The sequence below is a fragment of the Coregonus clupeaformis genome, chromosome 3, assembly GCF_020615455.1.
Source record: "Coregonus clupeaformis isolate EN_2021a chromosome 3, ASM2061545v1, whole genome shotgun sequence".
Classification (NCBI taxonomy): domain Eukaryota; kingdom Metazoa; phylum Chordata; class Actinopteri; order Salmoniformes; family Salmonidae; genus Coregonus; species Coregonus clupeaformis.
In genome coordinates, this window is record NC_059194.1 from 27,122,108 (window position 1) to 27,143,035 (window position 20,928).

General features: G+C 45.7%; 1 protein-coding gene across 1 annotated transcript; it reads left to right on the plus strand.

The window, feature by feature from the left end:
- Positions 1-358: 358 nt before the first annotated feature.
- On the plus strand, positions 359-20,850 carry LOC121543288 (myosin-2 heavy chain). Its single transcript, XM_041853047.2, has 8 exons — positions 359-627; positions 1,512-1,697; positions 3,004-3,192; positions 3,861-4,037; positions 4,314-4,455; positions 5,488-6,206; positions 7,731-7,881; positions 16,498-20,850. Exons 1-8 carry the CDS (start codon positions 532-534, stop codon positions 17,484-17,486), a joined length of 2,649 nt encoding a protein of 882 aa, XP_041708981.1. The 5' UTR covers positions 359-531; the 3' UTR covers positions 17,487-20,850.
- The last annotated feature ends 78 nt before the right edge of the window (positions 20,851-20,928 follow it).

A 20,928-nucleotide genomic window follows, 5' to 3' on the forward strand; every position in this document is an offset into this window, starting at 1 on the left:
CATTTCCTAGTGACAGATCAACACTGTCTCACCTCATTTGACCTAGCAATGGAAACCACTGAGTCTGACCATACCAATTACAGAGGCAGAGTAGTTTGTCATCAACCCCTGTTGACTAGACAATGGTCTCCCACATTCTCTAGGATTACCCTCCTACCTTCTAGAAAGATTTTCTTCCACAGTGATCCCGCTCTGCCTCGCCCTCACATGTTCCCCTGGTCACCCGCCTCTTCAATTTACAGGGGATTATTCTGAGGATTTGGGGGGCAGGGGATGGATTAGCATGCCCAGATTAAAGTGGCCATCTTCAAACCCTGGTAATCCAGCCATCTGTCAGAGAGCAGGAGGACTGCACCGGGCTGCCTCAGAACGCCAACACACTCCCTCCTCCCTAGGCTAATTAGGGAGAGCAGGAGAGAGGAGAAAGAACCACACTGCTGCTTCTTCCCCAAAGCCTGCAGTGTTGCCCCAGGGTTTAAAACACACCTTTACCTACCCACAGTTTAGAGAAAAGGAAGTTTGGTCCCCAAAATGGAGGAGATGTACCTGCTGAACTACCCAGGGGTCAAGAAGAAGATTCTGTCTGGAGGGAATGGCCCAATGCCCCACTTTCCACCGGGGACCAAGGTAAGACATAACACCCTCAGACATGACAGTGTGCGTCTGTGATGGCATCCTATTCCTTCTATAGGGCAATACTTTTGACCAGGGCCTGCGTAGTGCTGTGGTCAAAAGTAGTGTCCTATATAGGGAAAAGGTTGCCATTTCAGAAACTGCTGAACTCTAGATATGCCTAGGGTTTAATGTGTGGAGGAAATTATGTAATGTATAATTAGCATTGTGTAGTAATGAATACTTCACAGAATTATGTATATTTTTAGAGAGTTGTATTTCGCTGCCCACCTCGATTAGAATAATTCATGCGAGGGGGTAAAATATTCTGTATCTGGGTGTAACACACAATGTGAACATTTGGTCAACACAATTGCTACAAGGCGTATTGGCATCTGTGGGGTTTAAACAGTCACGGATCAGTGTGTTCGTGCACAGGCTTTGTGGTACTGATCTATGGCTGATGACGTCCCCTAACTACACACACACACACACACACACACACACACACCATCTCATCATGTCCAGCCATATGGCCCCAGGCCTGGAGTCCAATGATGACTAACATTTTCCTGGACAATGAAAACCTGAATATCTGTCCCGTTCGCCAGCTGTGTTCTGTGTTGTTCCCATTCTGTCGGGAGCCTCCTACTCGCTGTCACACAGTTCAAACAAATGACTCCCGTTAAAGAGAGCAAAGGAAGGTTGGGGCCATAGCATTCAAAACACACAGAGTTGAGCAGAGGATCAGCCAGAATCCAGACACACACAAACACAGTCCAAATGACACTATGTATGTGTAGGTGCAAGTGCGTACATATGTGTGTGTGTTGACGATGGAAAGCTCTGGAACATATGACCACAGTTATCCCTCCCCTCTCTCCTCCTCTCCATCCAAGCTGGTGTTCCACTTCCAGACGCTGTTGGACAACTTTGAGCGCACAGTGATTGATGACAGTCGTAAAGCCAAAGCCAAGGTGCCAATGGAGATCTTTGTGGGGAAGATGTTCAAGATGGAGGTGTGGGAGACGCTGCTGACCTCCATGAGGATAGGAGAGGTGGCCGAGTTCTGGTGCGATGCCGTTGTGAGTCCAGGGACCATTTAAATACACACAAATAAACACACACAGACGCCTTCACCTCCCTATGCGAAACAGAGGCCACAGTCAGGAGATCCAGGGACCCCAAATTGTCTGGTAATTAGTGTTCACTGGGATGGCGGAGGAAGCTTTGCTCTCCTCATACTTATGCAGATGAACCAACCTCTGTGGCCTCCTACATACACTATTAAAAACTAAAACAGATACATCTTTTTGGCCGCAACAATTTCTCTATTTCTCTCTCCTTCTGGGAAAAGCAAAGAGTAGGAAACATTTGCAAGTCAAATGGGGGTTGTGATTCGTTAGTTTAGGGCCGCTGGTTCAGCAACCAGCAGGGCGGAGGTGAAAAAGTACCTCCAGAGTCTATTTTAGTCACATTGATGTTGTGCGTGTTTGTTTCTCAAATTGACTCTGTGTCACAACAGAGTTATTGTTTGTGTGTGTGTGTGTGTGTGTGTGTGTGCAGCCTAGTCTCATAGACTAGACATAACATAGTAAATGTAAATCCGGGACACTCAAATTAGTATGATACTGTATGTTACGTTTGGTATGGTTATATAAGATAGAAGGTTACTTAAAGCAAAAACGAAGAAGGGTGGTTGGTCGGGGTGGGCGTTTAACACGAACGTCTAGCAACCCAAAGGTTGAGTGTATGAATCTCATCACGGACAACTTTAGCATTTTAGCTAATTAGCAACTTTGCAACTACTTACTACTTTTTAGCTACTTTGCATGTTCGCTAACCCTTCCCCTAACCTTAACCCTTTTAGCTAACCCTTCTCCTAACACTAACCTTAACCCTTTTAGCTAACCCTTCCCCTAACCTTAACCCTTTAACCTAACTCCTAACCGTAACCTTAACCCCTAGAACAGGGCTCTCCAACACTGTTTCTGGAGAGCTGCCCTCCTGTAGGTTTCACTCCAACCCTAATCTAGCACACCTGATTCTAATAATTAGCTGGTTGATAAACTGAATCAGGTTAGTTACAACTGGGGTTGGAGCGAAAACCTACAGGAGGGTAACTCTCCAGGAACAGGGTTAGCGACCTAGCTAACGTTAGCCAAAACAAATTGCAATTCGTAACATATTGTCCTAATTGCAATTCGTAACATGCCATACGAAATGGATGATGGACATCCACAAATTAACACATACCATACGAAACGTAACATATCATACTAAATGGAGTGTCTCGGATTTACGTACAGAATAATATGAAATGCTCTGAGACCACGTTGGTTTGTGTTTCTGACACTATTTGAGTTACAGTGGTGTCTTTTCTCATCTCAGCACACAGGCTTGTACCCCATCGTGTCCAAAGGGATGAGGCTGATTGCCCAGGGCAAGGACCCCCTGGAGGGCCAGAGGCACACGTGTGGAATGGGGAACATGTTCCACTACAACACTACTGGCTGGCCTGAGCTGGATGAACTGATGAGGACACCTCAGGCACTGATCTTCATCATGGAGCTCATTCAGGTAACAAGCTATTACATTATCATCATTACTTTTGTTATTAACCCTTCATTTACTTGGTGAATTGACAGTGACATTTACATTAAAGACCTGGGGAGGAGTTGCAGGAAGAGGAGAGGGGTTAAATGCGTTACACACAACACACATTAAGTTAGCACAGATGGAATACCAAGCGCCAGTGGTTATACACCTACTCCATTAGAAGTACACACCCCTCAGTTTATGAAAACATCTCTCAATGTGAACAGCAACACACCTCTGCCACTCACACACATCTGTCCAAAGAAACACATCTCGGCGCCCACAAACAAACCTCCAGACAATAATTTCCACCCGTTACATTACAAGCCGACTCCAAACACAGCCTTCTCTCTCTGTCTCCAACAAACAACAGCTCATCCTACCTCAACCACTCAGTTCACAAACAAAACGGCTTATGTAACCAGCCACTAACCACCAGGGGGGCTAGCGGAGTTAAAGGCAACACATTCAATCCTCAGCCAAGTGGAGCCGGGTTGTGTTCAGTAGGTACCAAACAGAAGACAACGGGGAGGGACTAACAGGTCTTGTCCAATTTCCATTGCAAAAGATTTTGTTACCATGTGCCTGAATGAACCAGACCCTGAATTACTTTTTCCATTTGTTCTGCCTGTCGCCCCTGATCTCCCCAGGTGGGAGACCCCTTCTCGTACAAGCGGGAGTCGTGGATAATGGACAAGGATGAGAAGATGAAGGAAGTGCCCTCGCTCCACCTGCAGGGCAATGCGCTGGTCAGACAGGGATGCTTCAGAGAGGCTGCCAAGAAGTACCAGGAAGCTGTGGTGCTACTCCGGATCGTACTGTCCAAGGTGAGAGGAGGGAGGGGAGGGAGGGATAGAAAATAACAGGAGAGGTTATGACATGAAGAGTGAAAGAAAGGGGTATGGAGGGAGGGGAGGGATTGGATTGGAAAAGATAAGTGTAGGGAGCGAAGGAGGATATGATGGGAATGAAATAAAAAGAGATGGAGCGGAAAAGGAGGCAGAGCATCCATGACATACAATATGAGGAGGGAGGGAGGGATAATATCAACATGATAAAGAAACATGTTACAGACACTAATTTAACCCTTTCCCAACCTGTAGGAGATGCCAGGTGATGAGGACTACATAGCTGTGGACAGGCTCATCACCCCCCTAGTGTTGAACTACTGCCAGTGCATGTTGGAGCTGGAGGAGTACTATGAGGTTCTGGAGCATACCAGTGACCTGATACACAAACACAAAGGTAACACATACAGATACACAGACACGCACGTGTGACTCTGCCTTATATATGAGAGAGAGAGAGAGAGAGACTGCCAAGTGCCTTCCTCTCATCTCCTCTCCTTTCTGTCCTTCCCTCTCCTACTCTCTTCTCCCCTCCTTTTCCCCTTCTCCATCTCTCACTCTCTCCCCAGCCTCTTTCATTTTACATTTACATTTTAGTCATTTAGCAGACGCTCTTATCCAGAGCGACTTACAGTTAGTGAGTGCATACATTTTCATACTGGCCCCCCGTGGGAAACGAACCCACAACCCTGGCGTTGCAAGCGCCATGCTCTACCAACTGAGCTACAGGGGAGTCATGTAATTGTTACCTTGTCGTCTTTATCACTTCCAATCTGCCATTCAACCTTTCATGAGCATCCCCTCCATCCCTCCTTCCCTCCATCTGGGAGACATCTTCTTTCTGAGGGGCACTCTGAGTCGGTGAAGGCTCTCCGTGGCGCACTGGCTCTGTTATTGCTAGAGGCTATGAAAAAATCTATTTAAATATTGGCAGAATGAAAGATTTAGAGGGGAGTGGGGATGAAATAGAGAGGAGAGGAGAGGAAAGCCATCAATGGGGATCTAAACCAGGCCCTCCAGCCCACTCCTCTCCACTCCTCAGAGAGACAGGATTAGGTGGTGTGTGTGTTCTGAGACAGGGGGCCTGAGACAGGGGACCTCTCTTTTTTATGTATCTATTATTCTTTCTCTTAGACTCCCTCTGTCTCTCTCTCTCACTCACACCCTAAGTGGGTATCTTTTCTCTCTCTGACGTGTTCTCCGCTGATAAGAAATACAGTAATTGGCGATGTCATATTCAAGCATGCACAGCCCTAGATGAGTAAAAATGGCTATCTTAGCTACTGCATATTGGTTAGTGACACTACACTAGCGCATCCATTCTAATGAAGCCTTACTTTCGAAGATGGTAGTGAATATTGATGAATATCTCTCTCTCTCTCTCTGTCTCGCCACCCTTTCCATCTCCCTCCCTCCCGCTCTCCTACAGACTGTGTAAAGGCCTACTACAAGAGGGCCAAGGCCCATGCTGCAGTGTGGAACGAGAAGGAGGCCAAGAGAGACTTCAACATGGTGGCCAATCTGGACATCACTCTGGCCCCTCTGGTGCACAAAGAGCTGAGGTTCCTCGCTGATAGACTGAAGGAGAAATACTGGGAGGAGAAGGAGAAATACTGGAACTGCCTGGAGCAAGAGGAGAAACAGGGGAAGAAAGAGGAAGATGAGGAGGAGGAAGATGATGAGGGGGAAGAGGGCAAGAAAGGGATGAAGGAAGAGAAAGAGGATGGTGAGAGCACAGAGACCAAGGTGAAAGATGAGGAGGAAAGCAAAGATAACTCGGCCTCTTCCAAAGAGGAAGTGAAACATGACAAGCAGGATGAGACAGGATGGAAAAAGGCTATAGAGAAGGATGGAACAACCATTACTGCTACAGTGAAGGATAAGGCTAAAGTGAAGGATAGAACCGCCAATCAGGCTACAATGAAGGATGAAACAGCCAGTAGGAGGACAGAGAGCACCCCGGAAACCCAGCCAGAGACCAATCAGAGTGCTCTGTCCGTGATAGAGGGGATGGATTGGCAGCAGAAGTTACGACACATCATGTTCCTGGAAAAGGAGGGTAACTTCCTGCTTACAGAGCAGAAATACAGCGAGGCCACAAGAAAGTTCAAGGAGGCTCTGGAGTATGTGGACTTCATTCAGAACAAGGTTTGTGTCCATTAATTTGCAGCTTCATTCAATGGTGTGTTATTTTGTTCAGTGGTCAGTTCATTCAATGGTGTGTTCATTCAGTGATGTGTTCTTTCAATAGTGGAATGTTCATTCATTCAAATCAAATCAAGTTTTATTTGTCACATGCGCCGAATACAACAGGTGTGGACCTTACCGTTAAATGCTTACTTACAAGCCCTTAACCAACAATGCAGTTCAAGAAATATAGTTAAGAAAATATTTACTAAATAAACTAAAGTAAAAAATAAACTAAAAAGTAACACAATAAAATAACAATAACGTGGCTATATACAGGGGGTACAGGTACCAAGTCAATGTGCGGGGGTACAGGTTAGTTGAGGTAATATGTACATGTAGGTAGGGGTAAAGTGACTATGCATAGATAATAAACAGCGAGTAGCAGCAGTGTAAAAACAAGGAGGGGGGGTTAATGTAAATAGTCCGGGTGGCCATTTGATTAATTGTTCAGCAGTCTTATGGCTTGGGGGTAGAAGCTGTTAAGAAGCCTTTTGGACCTAGACTTGGTGCTCCAGTACCGCTTGCCGTGCGGTAGCAGAGAGAACAGTCTATGACTTGGGTGACTGGAGTCTTTGACAATTTTTTGGGCCTTTCTCTGACACCGCCTAAATATAGGTCCTGGATAGCAGGAAGCTTGGCCCCAGTGATGTACTGGGCTGTACGCACTACCCTCTGTAGCGCCTTACGGTCATTGGTGTGTTCATTCGGTGTTAGGTCTTCATTCAGTGTGAAACAACCAATTCATCTAGCAGTCACTGCTGTTGAACATCAGAGAACTTATAATACAGAGATAAAATAATTAGTTATTAGAATGACAGGCTGAAAAATAAAATAAAATGTTGTTATGAAATAGTTAAGAATGATGACGACAATGCATTAAGGCAATATGACATTTGTTGGGTAATGTTTGTGTTTTGGATAATCTTTTGAACATACAACTGCCAACTTTGGAATGTTGGTCATTGTTTGAACAGTGTGCAAGCGCCTCAAGAAGACTCCTCAATGATACATGTTACATAAGAGCCATTGGTTCTTGGCATCTCACAGGCTCAATTCATTTTACATTGCTGCCACTCCACTGAAGTGAGAAGAGCAAGGCTATAGGATTGAAGGTACACTGGCAGAACAGAACAGGAACAGGAAGAGGAGAGCTAAAAATAACAGAGAGACCCTTGGAGATTTTTTGAGTGACAGCGCTCACCCAAGCATCTCTTTCTCTAACTCTGTCGTTCCCCTCCATCTCACTTTCCTCTGTGTATCTCTCTTTGTCTCTTCCTATTCCTCTCTCTCCCCTCCCTCTACCGCCCTCTATCTCTCCCCCTTCGTCTCTTTCTCCCTCTCTCTGTCTCCCCCTCCCTTCCCCTATCTCTCACTTCCTCTTTCCCCTTCTCTCTCTCTATCTCCCTTACTGTCCCTTTCTCCACTCCCTCTTGCTACCCCCCCTCTCTTTCTCTCTCCTTCTCCCTCCATCTCCCTGTGCAGATGGTGTGCTATAAAGAGAGGAGGGAGGACTGGGACTCTCTGGAGAAGGTGCGTGTGCCGATCACGCTCAACCTCAGCCAGTGTCTGCTCGAGCTCAGGGACTACCAGGAAGTGGTGGCGCTCAACACCAAGCTGCTCAAGAAACACAGAGGTACTTTCTCACACACACACTACCTTTCTTTCTTTCGGTCTGCCTTTCTCTTCCTTTGTCTCTGTCTCTTTGTTTCTTACCTCTCCCTACCTCTGTCTCGGTCTCCCTCTCTCTTCCCCCGTACCTCTGTCTCCTTGTTGTCTTTTTTTCTCTCATTCACTTCCCCCTCACCCCTTTTATACATTTTTATCCCACTCTCTATCTCCCTCTTTCTCTCTCTTCCCTACTTCTCTTATTCTCATGGCTGAGAAGCAGCTGCCATTGCCCTCGAGAACCCAAGGCATTAACAAGGCATTCTGCCTTATCCCAAGGGTTCTCAGAGCACCGCTTACAGGTGGGACCATGTAATGCAATCCAGACGCTCTGTTTTAAGTTTAGAAACGTCAATAATCATTGCTTGCGATACGATTTTCGAAACATATGGAACTTATCTTTCATATCAGTGAGAAAGAATCTTTCAAATAAAAAAGATACACTTACCCCAGCTAGCACATCTGATTCATTGGAAGTTGTGGGAACATATGTTTTTGGTTTCACATTGGTTGTGGGAACGAAGCCATACGTTTCCTGACCTGTAAAACTGACCGTTTTCTAAACGTTCTGAGAACAGAAGTGACCATTTCGCCTGTTCTGGGAACGTTTACTTTTAGTTTGCAGGGAGGTTCTGAGAATGTTTTCTCTGGTTCCTTGAAAGTTTTCCAGGGAGGTTTTATTAACGCTCTGAGAACAGAAATTATAGGTTATTTGGAGGTTTTTGAATAACTTCCTTAACTTTCACTGAATGTTTCAATAAGCATGCCATGTTTTTTTATGCATACAAAACTGTTCATTTTAGTCTATTAAAACAGACCCCATTTCAATGGAATCAAGCACTCATTAAGATCAGGTGTGGCCAATTAGTGGGCACACCTGAACATACTTAACAAGATAGAGGATGGAGAGAGTTTTGTTGATGCTGAGAATGGAATGTATATGTTTTTAAATAACATTCTTAGAATATTCTCTGAACGTTACAACAATTTTATTTTGGTTTTTATGGAACGTTTTCTTAACGTTCTCGGAACAATGAAAACATTACTTTAAATAGAACCATGAGGAAACCTGTAGGAAACGTTATGCTGAAATTCTCACAGAAGAACGTTGTTTCTTAACATTCTGGAACAATTTGAGAACATGACTATAAATAGAACCATGAGGAAACGTTATGCTGAAGTACTGAAATTCCCACAGAAGAACGTTGTTTCTTAACGTTCTCTGAACTATTTGAGAACATTCACAATGTCAAACCAGTTGGATAACGTTTCTAGAACATTATCAAAATTGAAATTAAACCATGTTTGAACTTTTAGGAAATGTTCTGTTAAAGTAATGAAATACCAAGAAAATAACTATCCTGCACCATTCCCAGAAAGTTGTGGGAAGGTTGTATGCAAAATAACCATAGGATAACCACGCTCTCAGTTGGAGAACTCTAAGAAATATATGGTTCTCAGAACGTTATGTGCTAGCTGGGCTCTGTTTGGAGTTTAACGCTCTACATCTGTAGTAAAACTGCTTGGACTTGAGCAGACCTTGCCATTGTGTTGCTCCCCGACTTGATTTTTCAATCTTTCTCTCTCCCTTTTTTCTGGAAGTTGCCAAACCCACTTGCATCATTCTCCATTATTGTGTTTCTTCCTTGGTACTGTACTCTTAACACAACAGTCAGGAGTGAAATTAATTGTTTTCTGTTTTCATGACTTGCCCTCATGGGTTGAGGATCAAACATTCCTGCTAGCCAAGGTTTGAACTCCCCCTTTCCTGGGGGCCAGTTTTATGACTTAACAGCCGGTCATAAATAGTTTGCAGAAGAGGACTCCTTTTGGTCTCTAGTATGGGAAGAAAGAATGTCCCTGTGAGACAAAGGAAGTCTTCCTGCCAAGACTCCAACATCCAAAAATGGATAATGAAACAATATTCCTACTTAAAAGAATGTGGGAAATGGTCAGTGGGGATCTAAAGAATAATCATGTCATATTGTTTATTATTTTGTGATGTCATTAAGGATGGTATCAAGTAATAACTGTAACTCGGAAAGTGTACATATTCTATCTGTCAAGTTTACATCTAAATGTTGTATAAAATATTTGATTAAATATTAGCGTATTTTGGTGAAGATAGGAATGTGATTTTAGTCTTCTAATGAGATAATAGCTTTTCATATAAACTATGCACAGTGACTAGCCACGCCCCAAGTGACATCAGAGATCGTGTAAACATGACGGAACGCCCCTTTTACCCCAAGTGCATAAAAAGCCTTGTGACGAAATTCACCTCAGACCAGCAGACGTGAAGCGTGAGCTAAACGTTACAAAATGGTTTAAAACTACAACTCCATTACCAAAGGAAGACCAGCAGACGTGAAGCGTGAGCCAAACATTGCAAATGGTTGAATTTCTACCAGACCAGTAAGCCCCACGGCTTAAAATGTTTGACACTCTACAAGACCAAGAAGCGTGAAGCTGAAGCTACACGTTACAAAATGGTTAGACTAGAAAGACCAGAAAATGTGAGACGTTAGTCCACACGTTTGAAATGGAGAAACTATGAAACTCTCAACCTCTACACGAGGTGAAGAAGAAGACAATGCACTAGACCTTATCATCTCAGTCTGCAGCTGGCATGTATAGTCATCTAGAGAACTTTCACTAAAGACACGAGTTGGAAAGGACAATCCCTCTCCGACAACCGCTGGTACATCTGAAGTATCCATTCTAACCACCACTACAACCAGAAACTCTACCAAGGACATTGAGATCTCTGGTGGGCAAACCAGAGTCCTACATCATCAACTCAACTATCGAGGACAGCAACACATAAATACATGTTACATTTCTAATCCGAATGAGCGTTATTAGGGTGCATAAGTATTATGATTACCAGAGGTGGGACAAAGTCATTGTTATGCAAGTCACAAGTAAGTCTCAAGTCTTTGCCCTCGAGTCCCGAGTCAAGTCGAGTCAAAGATGAGGCAAGTCCCAAGTCGAGTCAAAAGTCAAAGCCATCAAGTCTCAAGTCGAGTCCAAAGTCCTACATTTTAGTTTCGAGTCATTTCAAGTCCTCTTAGCAAGCCTTTGCAAGTCATTACAAGTCCTCGTAGCAAGTCTTCTCGAGTCATAAGGCGCAAGTCCAAGTCAAGTCACGAGTCATTGATGTTAAAGTCCAAGTCGAGTTGCAAGTCTTTGTACATTTTGTCGAGTCGAGTCTGAAGTCATCAAATTCATGACTCGAGTCTGACTCGAGTCCAAGTCACATGACTCGAGTCCACACCTCTGATGATTACTGTGAGCATAGTCTCCAAAGTAACCACAATAGTTTGAATCTCTGTCTCTCCCTTCCACTCTGACTCTCCTTCTACCCAAGCATTTATGCTAATGTTAGTCCAGTCCACTAGGGACCTGTTTTCATTGTATTACGTTAGTAATCAATAACCTATGTGTGTGTTTGTATTGTATTGTGTTATTATTTATTTATTTAGTTAGTTAGTAAATAAATAATTAAGCCATGTATTTAGATTGTAGGTAGGTATTGTAGTTAGGTATTGTAGGTAGTTTATCTAGGTAGTTATTGTAGGTAATTCTTGTAGGTAAGTATTGTATTCGGCTGAGCCCGGTGAAGCACGAGGCTAGCTAACCCACTACCTGGATCAATAAAGCTAGCTAGCTAGCGGGTAGCTACTGGTAACTATTAGCAACTGTGGATAGTTGTTTCCAATGTTATTTCACGCTTAAGAGTACCTGTAATTATGCCAGCTAGCTACCTACCATTCAGCTGTTTTTCTAACCTCATTATCTGAAGCGTTAACGTTAGGTAGTTAGTAGCTACTGTACTCGAAATGTAGCTAGCTTGTTGCTACCTGGATAGCTAACTAAACAATAGCTGGAACGACCTTGCTGTAATGTTTGGAGACGCTTTCTCTCCGTTGGGACAGACGCGAACTGGCTGAATCGATTCAGTGGCTAGCTTTGCACTTAACTGGCTAACAGTAGCTACTAAGGGTAAGTTATAACCTACATTTATTTTAGTTTTGTTTTTACATACTGGTAACCAGAGTCGTTCAAGGGAATTTGGGACATGGGTGACTAGTTAAGGTTAGCTTGGCTCTCTCTGTGTGTTTCGTGCCATGGGAGGAGGGGTTGGTTCGTTGGCAGAGAGCAATGGCTAGCTAGTATGCTAACTATTCTAGCTAACTAACTGGATGAATAAGTTGACGACATACTCACTCAAATTGTGAGTATGTAGGTTATAACTTACCCTTAGTATGTAGGTTATAACTTACCCCCCCCCCCCAATTGTAAAGTGGTTATCCCACTGGCTATAGGGTGAACGCACCAATTTGTGAGTCGCTCTGGCTAAGAGCGTCTGCTAAATGACGTTAATGTGCCCTTGAGCAAGGCACTTAACCCTAATTGCTCCTGTAAGTCGCTCTGGATAAGAGCGTCTGCTAAATGACTAAAATGTAAATGTAAATGTAAACTGTCAAAACTAACCCAAAACTTTACACAACGTTAGACACGGACACGACTGATCTGTTTGGCGTGTTAACACACTGTTGGTTTGTTGTAACCGAGTATTGGTGCTAAACCGTGTTATTGGAGGCTGGCATGCTAGTTGGCTATGGCTTCATAGGATTCGGTGCCCTTGGCGGTTTTCACGGAAGAATACTGTACCAAGTTAGCTAGCTGAATAAACTAAGTTAGAGTCTATTCCTAGAAAACATTGAACCGCTGTAGTTTCCAACAATTATAATTTCTAAAGTGGAAGTTGGGAGAGTTATATTTAAGTGTTTCAGTGAAACGTAAGTGAGGGAGGCCCCACTCTCTCGCTTTCCCAGATGTTTAGTTCATTTCATTCCGATCTCCTTTGCATTATTGTAGCCTTTTTCTGTAGCCTGTCAACTATGTGTCTGTCTATCCCTGTTCTCTCCTCTCTGCACAGGCCATACAAATGCTTCCCACCGCGTGGCTGCTGCCACTCTAATCTGGTGGTCCCTGCGCGCACGACCCACGTGGAGTTCCAGGTCTCCGGCAGCCTCTGGAACTGCCGTTCTGTGGCCAACAAGGCAGAGTTAATCTCAGCCTATGTTACCCTCCAGTCCCTCGACTTCTTGGCGCTGACGGAAACATGGATTACCACAGAAAACACTGCTACTCCTACTGCTCTTTCCTCGTCTGACCATGTGTTCTCACATACCCCGAGGGCATCTGGTCAGCGCGGCGGTGGCACAGAAATCCTCATCTCTCCCAAGTGGACATTCTCTCTTTTTCCCCTGACCCATCTGTCTATCTCCTCATTTGAATTCCATGCTGTCACAGTCACTAGCCCATTCAAGCTTAACATCCTTGTCATTTATCGCCCTCACAGTTCATCAATGAGCTTGACGCCTTGATAAGTTCCTTTCCTGAGGATGGCTCACCCCTCACAGTTCTGGGTGACTTTAACCTCCCTACGTCTGCCTTTGACTCATTTCTCTCTGCCTCCTTCTTTCCACTCCTTTCCTCTTTTGACCTCACCCTCTCACTGTCCCCCCCTACTCACAAGGCAGGCAATACGCTTGACCTCATCTTTACTAGATGCTGTTCTTCTACTAATCTCACTGCAACTCCCCTCCAAGTCTCCGACCACTACTTTGTATCCTTTTCTCTCTCGCTCTCCTCCAACACTACTCACTCTGCCCCTACTCAGATGGTAATGTGCCGTCGCAACCTTCGCTCTCTCTCTCCCGCTACTCTCTCCTTTTCCATCCTATCATCTCTTCCCTCTGCTAAATCCTTCTCCCTCCGATCTCCTGATTCTTCCTCCTCAACCTTCCTCTCCTCCCTTTCTGCATTTTAGACTCTCTATGTCCCCTATCCTCCCGGCCGGCTCAGTCCTCCCCTCCTGCTCCGTGGCTTGACGACTCATTGCGAGCTCACAGAAGAGGGCTCCGGGCAGCCGAGCGGAAATGGAGGAAAACTAGACTCCCTGCAGACCTGTCATCTTTTCACTCCCTCCTCTCTACATTCTCTTCCTCTGTTTCCGCTGCTAAAGCCACTTTCTACCACTCTACATTTCAAGCCTCTGCCTCTAACCATAGGAAGCTCTTTGCCACCTTCTCCTCCCTGCTGAATCCCCCTCCTCCTCCCTCTCTGTGGATGACTTCGTCAACCATTTTGAAAAGAAGGTTGACGACATCCGATCCTCATTTATTAAGTCAAATGACACTGCTGGTCCTGCTCACACTGCCCTACCCTATGCTTTGACTTCTTTCTCCCCTCTCTCTCCAGATGAAATGTTGCGACTTGTGACGGCCGGCTGCCCAACAACCTTCCCGCTTGACCCTATCCCCTCCTCTCTTCTCCAGACCATTTCCGGAGACCTTCTCCCTTACCTCACCTCGCTCATCAACTCATCCTTGACCGCTGGCCATGTCCCTTCTGTCTTCAAGAGAGCGAGAGTTGCACCCCTCCTCAAAAAACCTACACTCGATCCCTCCGATGTCAACAACTACAGACCAGTATCCCTTCTTTCTTTTCTCTCCAAAACTCTTGAGCGTGCCGTCTCTAGCCAACTCTCCTGCTATCTCTCTCAGAATGACCTTCTTGATCCAAACCAGTCAGGTTTCAAGACTGGTCATTCAACTGAGACTGCTCTTCTCTGTGTCATGGAGGCTCTCCGCACTGCTAAAGCTAACTCTCTCTCCTCTGCTCTTATCCTTCTAGACCTATCCGCTGCCTTTGATACTGTGAACCATCAGATCCTCCTCTCCACCCTCTCCGAGTTGGGCATCTCCGGCGCTGCTCACTCTTGGATTGCGTCCTACCTGACAGGTCGCTCCTACCAGGTGGCATGGCGAGAATCTGTCTCCGCACCACGTGCTCTCACCACTGGTGTCCCCCAGGGCTCAGTTCTAGGCCCTCTCCTATTCTCTCTATACACCAAGTCACTTGGCTCTGTCATATCCTCACATGGTCTCTCCTATCATTGCTACAGAGACGACACACAATTCATTTTCTCCTTTCCCCCTTCTGATAACCAGGTGGTGAATCGCATGTCTGGCAGACATATCAGGAAGGACTGCCCGTTCCATGATCTCGCCATCACGGTTGACAACTCCATTGTGTCCTCCTCCCAGAGTGCAAAGAACCTTGGCGTGACCCTGGACAACACCCTGTTGTTCTCCGCTAACAACAAAGCGGTGACCCGATCCTGCAGGTTCATGCTCTACAACATTCACAGAGTATGACCCTACCTTACACAAAAAGCGGCACAGGTCCTAATCCAGGACTTGTCATCTCCCGTCTGGATTACTGCAACTCGCTGTTGGCTGGGCTCCCTGCCTGTGCCATTAAACCCCTACAATTTATCCAGAACGCTGCAGCCCGTCTGGTGTTCAACCTTCCCAAGTTCTCTCATGTCACCCCGCTCCTCCGTACACTCCACTGGCTTCCAGTTGAGGCTCGCATCTACTACAAGACCATGGTGCTTGCCTACGGAGCTGTGAGGGGAATTGCACCTCCTTACCTTCAGGCTCTGATCAGACCATACACCCAAACAAGGGCACTACGTTCATCCACCTCTGGCCTGCTAGCTCCCCTACCTCTACGGAAGCACAGTTCCCGCTCAGCCCAGTCAAAGCTATTCGCTGCTCTGGCACTCCAATGGTGGAACAAGCTCCCCCACAACGCCAGGACAGCGGAGTCACTGACCACCTTCCGGAGACACTTGAAACCCTACCTCTTTAAGGAATACCTGGAATAGTATAAAAGTAATCCTTCTTCCCCCACCCCCCATAACATTTTTAAAAAATGGTTGTCCCACTGGCGATCACAAGGTGAATGCACCAATTTGTAAGTCTCTCTGGATAAGAGCGTCTGCTAAATTATGTAAATGTAAATTTGTGTATTGCTGATTTATCAATAAGGTTAGGGTTCTTGCAGGTTCAAGGATTATGCGACGTTCAGAATGAGACTGATGAGAGGTAATTATTTAATAACTGACTTATCGATATATTTAATATATCTTCTAAGAGTTTAATTCGGAAGATGGTAACTCGTTAAACAACTTCTTCCGTGCCGCCCCAAATTCCTAATGAGTTAATTGTTACATGATTAATTTAATCGAGTGACAATTAAACATAGTTAGGTGATTCGATAAATAACAGTCATACATTAAAGTAAAGTCACGTCACGACAGCGGAGTAGATGTGATATGCATGGGTTTACTGATCGTAGTCTTTTACTTAACAATGAGTCGTCAAATTCTCTCTTTTCTCTCACTTCCTTTGTATTTTTTTTGTTCTCTCCATTTCTCGCTTACCCACTTTCTTGGTCTGTCTCCTCTTCTCTCGCTCACTGTCTAACTGCACATATTTTACTGTCTCTGTCTCCCTCTCCCTCTCCCTGTCTCTTCTAATCTCCCTCTATCTCTAATTCTCTCTTAACTCATTTCTCTCTTCCTTCTCCCTGCTTCTTCTCCTCTCTCAATGTCCGTCCTTACTTCTTTGTAATGTTTCTCTCTTCCATCTCTTTCCCGCTACAAATATCTTCCTCTACTGTACCCACTTTCTCTCCCTCCTATACCTCCCTTTCTGTGTAGATAACTTCAAGGCGGTGTACCAGCGGGCCAGGGCGCACTCGGCTCTCTGCAACGAGGAGGAGGCCAGGAATGACTTCCAGAAGGTGGAGCGTCTGGAGCCCAGGTTCAAGCCCATCGTCAATCAGGAGATGAAGAGGCTAGGCGAGAACCTCCGGAACAAACACATCAGCGACAAGAAGAACTACTGGGAAGCTACAGAGGAAAAGTGGGGCCTCAAGGGCACCAAGACCAAGGCCAGGAAAGTAAAGAAAACAGTGAAGTTTCAAGAGGAGAAAAAAGGAGAGGAGGGGAGCGTTCAGAAAGAAGGGGAGACTGTAAAAGAGGGAGGTAGTGATGGAGTGAGAGAGGAGAAGAAGCCAGAGGGAAAAGGAGAGGAGGGGAGTGCGAAGAAAGCAGCCATTGCTGAGAAAGAGGGAGGTAGTAGGGGAGTGGAGAAGGCTAGTGGGAATAGAAGAGAGAGTGTAGAGGTAGAGAGAGATGGACAGGCGGGGGTAGTTAACAGAGCAGGAGATAAAGAGACAGATATGGCACAGACCAATGCAGGAAGAGATAATGTAGCTACAGAGAGATCAGGGAAGGATACGGCTGTGGAAAGGGGCAAATGTCACTCAACTGCCGCCCAGGAAGTAACCAAGGGAAGCACAGGGAACAAAGGCACCAATGAGAGTACAAGAAGCAGAGCCATTCAATCCCAATCAACCAATAGGAGTCCATTAGCCACTGCAGACCTCCCTAACCTACAGGCCACTGAGGTACTTTCGGAGGTAGCTGAGGAGAGAGTCAGGTTAGACACACAGATGGATAGACCTAACAAAGGAGAGGCAGAGGAAAGCAAAATGGATGAAGGGAGTAAAACAGAGGGAAAGCGTTCTGACGAACAGCCGTGTCCATCGGAGGGGGCGATCCACACCAAATCTGGGGTCTCGACTGGAAATATCAATCAGTCTTTCAAGTCCAAGTCCAAGCGTAAACACAAGAAAAAGAAATAAAGGATACAGGATACACTGGCATTGATATGAGCATTAAGTATCATGTGATGATTCTCATAATTCAATTCAGGATCATCGCTTGAGGCATACACACAACACAAGCCGACGTTGTGTATAACAAATACAAATTTTATTTATCCTTTGTACACAAAGAGTAGAAAGCAGCCAGTAACCCACTCGTTATTTAAAAGCATTTCTTTCACAAAGGTTTTATACAGATTAAAAACCGGCCGGGAGGACAGCAATAGGGAGGAATGTTAGTACAGTACATAAACAAATAAACAATTAAATAAATGACACATAAACAAAGTCATAAACAAAAATAGACTTCAGATCGACATTCAAATAGAAATGATGAGTCTGTGTTTTGCGGTGGCGGGGGCATCTACCTGTGTGTTAGCATAGGCTAGTGTATGTTGTCATAGCTCTGATTCCCATAAGAGTTCAGATGATTCATGGCCCTGCCATGTTACAGAACGCTAACAACCCTCACTGTGTCTCGTAACGATGCCAGAGTGCACGGAACTCAAACATGGAAGGTCTCGCCGCTTACATGTTGGGAACAATGAGCGTGCTCGTTAACGGGTTGACCCCACTATATATAGCAGGGGGCACCCCTCGTTGGCCATGTTCCCGAAACTGTCTCTGCCTCGCTCTGTCTCTGGAGATGAGCGCTTCTCTTCAATCCCACCAAAGATGGTGGGACTGGTTTCCCGCATGCGGTCGCCCTTCTGGTAGAGCTCCACAGTAGTTCTATCTTAGAACATTAGATGCCTCAGAAAGGGATAATCACATGACTACAGAGAGACGTGGTGTGGGCAATCTAATTTAGTGTTAACACTCCCTCAGAGAAAAGCCTTTTGATGGGCTGGTCTTCAAAGGGCTACAACAGAGGGCCACTACAAAGACAGTATTGGCTTCTGGGAGTTTGAGTAAGAGGGGTACAGTGAAAAGCTACAGTTCTGCTGCATTACAAACAGACCATAGGAATATATATGCTTCTGTCTGTCTGACAAACTGCCGGCTACAGTGGTATAATCATTAATTCCACCTAGCCTCTCCTACTTCACTATTGTCTGAAACACACAACACATTTATATAGGTCTACAGGAGTTATGGGTAGTACCTTTTGGTTTCTAGGCCTAATCTCTTCCCCCAGTTATAGTTCAATAGATGCATTATTTCAGAGAGAGAGATGCTGCATATATTCAGAGCCTCAAGTACTCTATGTTCAGGGGGATCATCAATGTGTAATGAGATGTGTGTTTAACATTAAAGAGTTTCCAAAGAGTTAACATTCTTCGCGTTGGGTGTTTTTCTTCACTCGAGCACTTCTTAGTTCCTGGATCCTGACATGTTAAGAAAGGATGCCGGTGCATGTCAGCGCTTGGCAAAGGTAGAACAGATGTCAATGATAATGACTATCTACTGTATGCCAGCTAAACACTAAACAGTGGCAGGCCTCATTCAGCGGGGGTGGTTAAGGGAGGGGGGGTATGGAAATGAGGCGCTCTCTCTTCCCAATATGGTTATTAGCATTTCCATTATGAACGGCGCCCCACCTTGCCGACTCACAATCTGCAGCGCCGTGTCCTTGGGGACAGTTCCCTAGCAACGGCATCAAAACAAACAGACAGGCGCAGCAGCGCTCAACGATGTCAAATGTGAACACTGGCGCCTGGAGGAGATAAAGTCTAACGAATACCGGGATGGGATTCAAACAAATCTTGTTCTTGGCAATAAGGTCAGAACATTCTCTGAATTAATCTAAACTATTCGCATCATGCCTCCCTGCGAGTGTGGGTGTAATAACTTGATGGTTATGGAAGTGGTATGCTACATAAAAAACCCAGAGCATCTTTCCTCTTTTCCAGGAAATCGCTCGCATCCTGTCTGTCTCTTTCTGGAGATTTGCTGTGGCAAGCACATCAAAGTGGATCGCTCCTTTCCGCTCAGCCCAGGAGTGCTAAATGAACTATTTTCTTCGTCTTTCCTCGTCTCTCAGATCTCCACCCCCTCCGAGCCTCCCTTCCACCTCTCTTCCACCTTCCATCCATCCTCCCTCCATGCCGCCAAAACCCTATTTGACCCCAGCCTTTTCTAACTAGTCTCTCAGGTGCTAGGCCACTCTAGCGCTGTGAATTCCCACTGTCTTCCCTTTCCTTACTCATAAAGCCTCTCTAAATCCACCAATACAATGCAAAATGCCACAGAACCCAGACCCCGAAACAGAATCTCACCTTGTATGACATCCACATCCACCCACTGATGCAATCTTGTCCTCCGATTGTGAAAACGCTGAGTGAACACACTGAGCCAGTCCTTTCACATCTGGCCACAAGCATAAAAAGAGAAAAGAAGAGCGGGAAAGCGGGAGCCAGGGCCAACTCCATTCAATAATGTTTCAGGCAGCAGCATGAAAACACACTTATTCGTCCATGACGGGCTCTGTTTGGGTTTAAGGCAAATAGACTGTGCTCTGTCTGGAGTGTCACATGATCCTGGTGTGATGGTAGCCCAACCCCACATCAGACTATCTCCTACTATCCTAGGCATGTGTGTACCCCTGAAATGTTTATATAAGCAATATGGTGAACTTTCCACCCAGCAGAGGGAAAAGTGAAGTTATTAGCATATTGCTTATCTGATCATTTCAGATGAAGTGCCATGTGGAAGGGGCTAAGATTTGATTTGGAATTGGGCTGCTGTGTGGAGGTGGTGGTACCCCTCCCTAGCCCCCCTAGTGTCCTGGGAGGGGGGGGGGGGCAGTCTAGCAGCTCTAGAGCCTGGGGCACCCTGCCTCCCCTTCTGTGCACACAGGGGGAGTGAGGAGCCAGAGTCCACAGTGGAGGGCCCGGCGTTTAACGCTAGACGCTTTCTCAGCTAAACACACTGCGCCGCGATTCAAATTGTCCTCGACTCGAGACCCTCTTCCTGAACACTACGAGGCAAAATCACGGCCTCTCTCTCTCCACTGTTTGTGGATGTGGGTGTATCTGTTTTTTGTATGCCTGTGTGATATGAATGTGTGTATGTGTGTTAGTACAGAATGAGCGTTCATCTGAAACAATGTGTACATGTGTCTGCGTGCTGCGTGTGATGGAAGCAGTGAAACTCACTGTGCACAGAAGCAGCGCTGCCTGGCCTGGCGGGCACTTTGGCTGTCTTAAATAAATCCTGGGTTTTTCACTGATGATGTGTCAGTTCCACAGTGTCAATAAGCTTGCTGTGGGTCCCGCTGGCTCCCCGGCAATCTGCGCTGTTCTGCTCTGGGTACGCCTGCCACAGCCCCCCGAGCACTGCTGCATGAAATGCAGCCAGCCTGGCCCAAATCGAGTCAACGCTGGTGCGCATGAACACCCCGTAAAAAAATAGAAGTTTGAAACGCATTGGGGAAAAAAGGAAAACAAACATACATACCGAGATACGCAAACAGTTACTG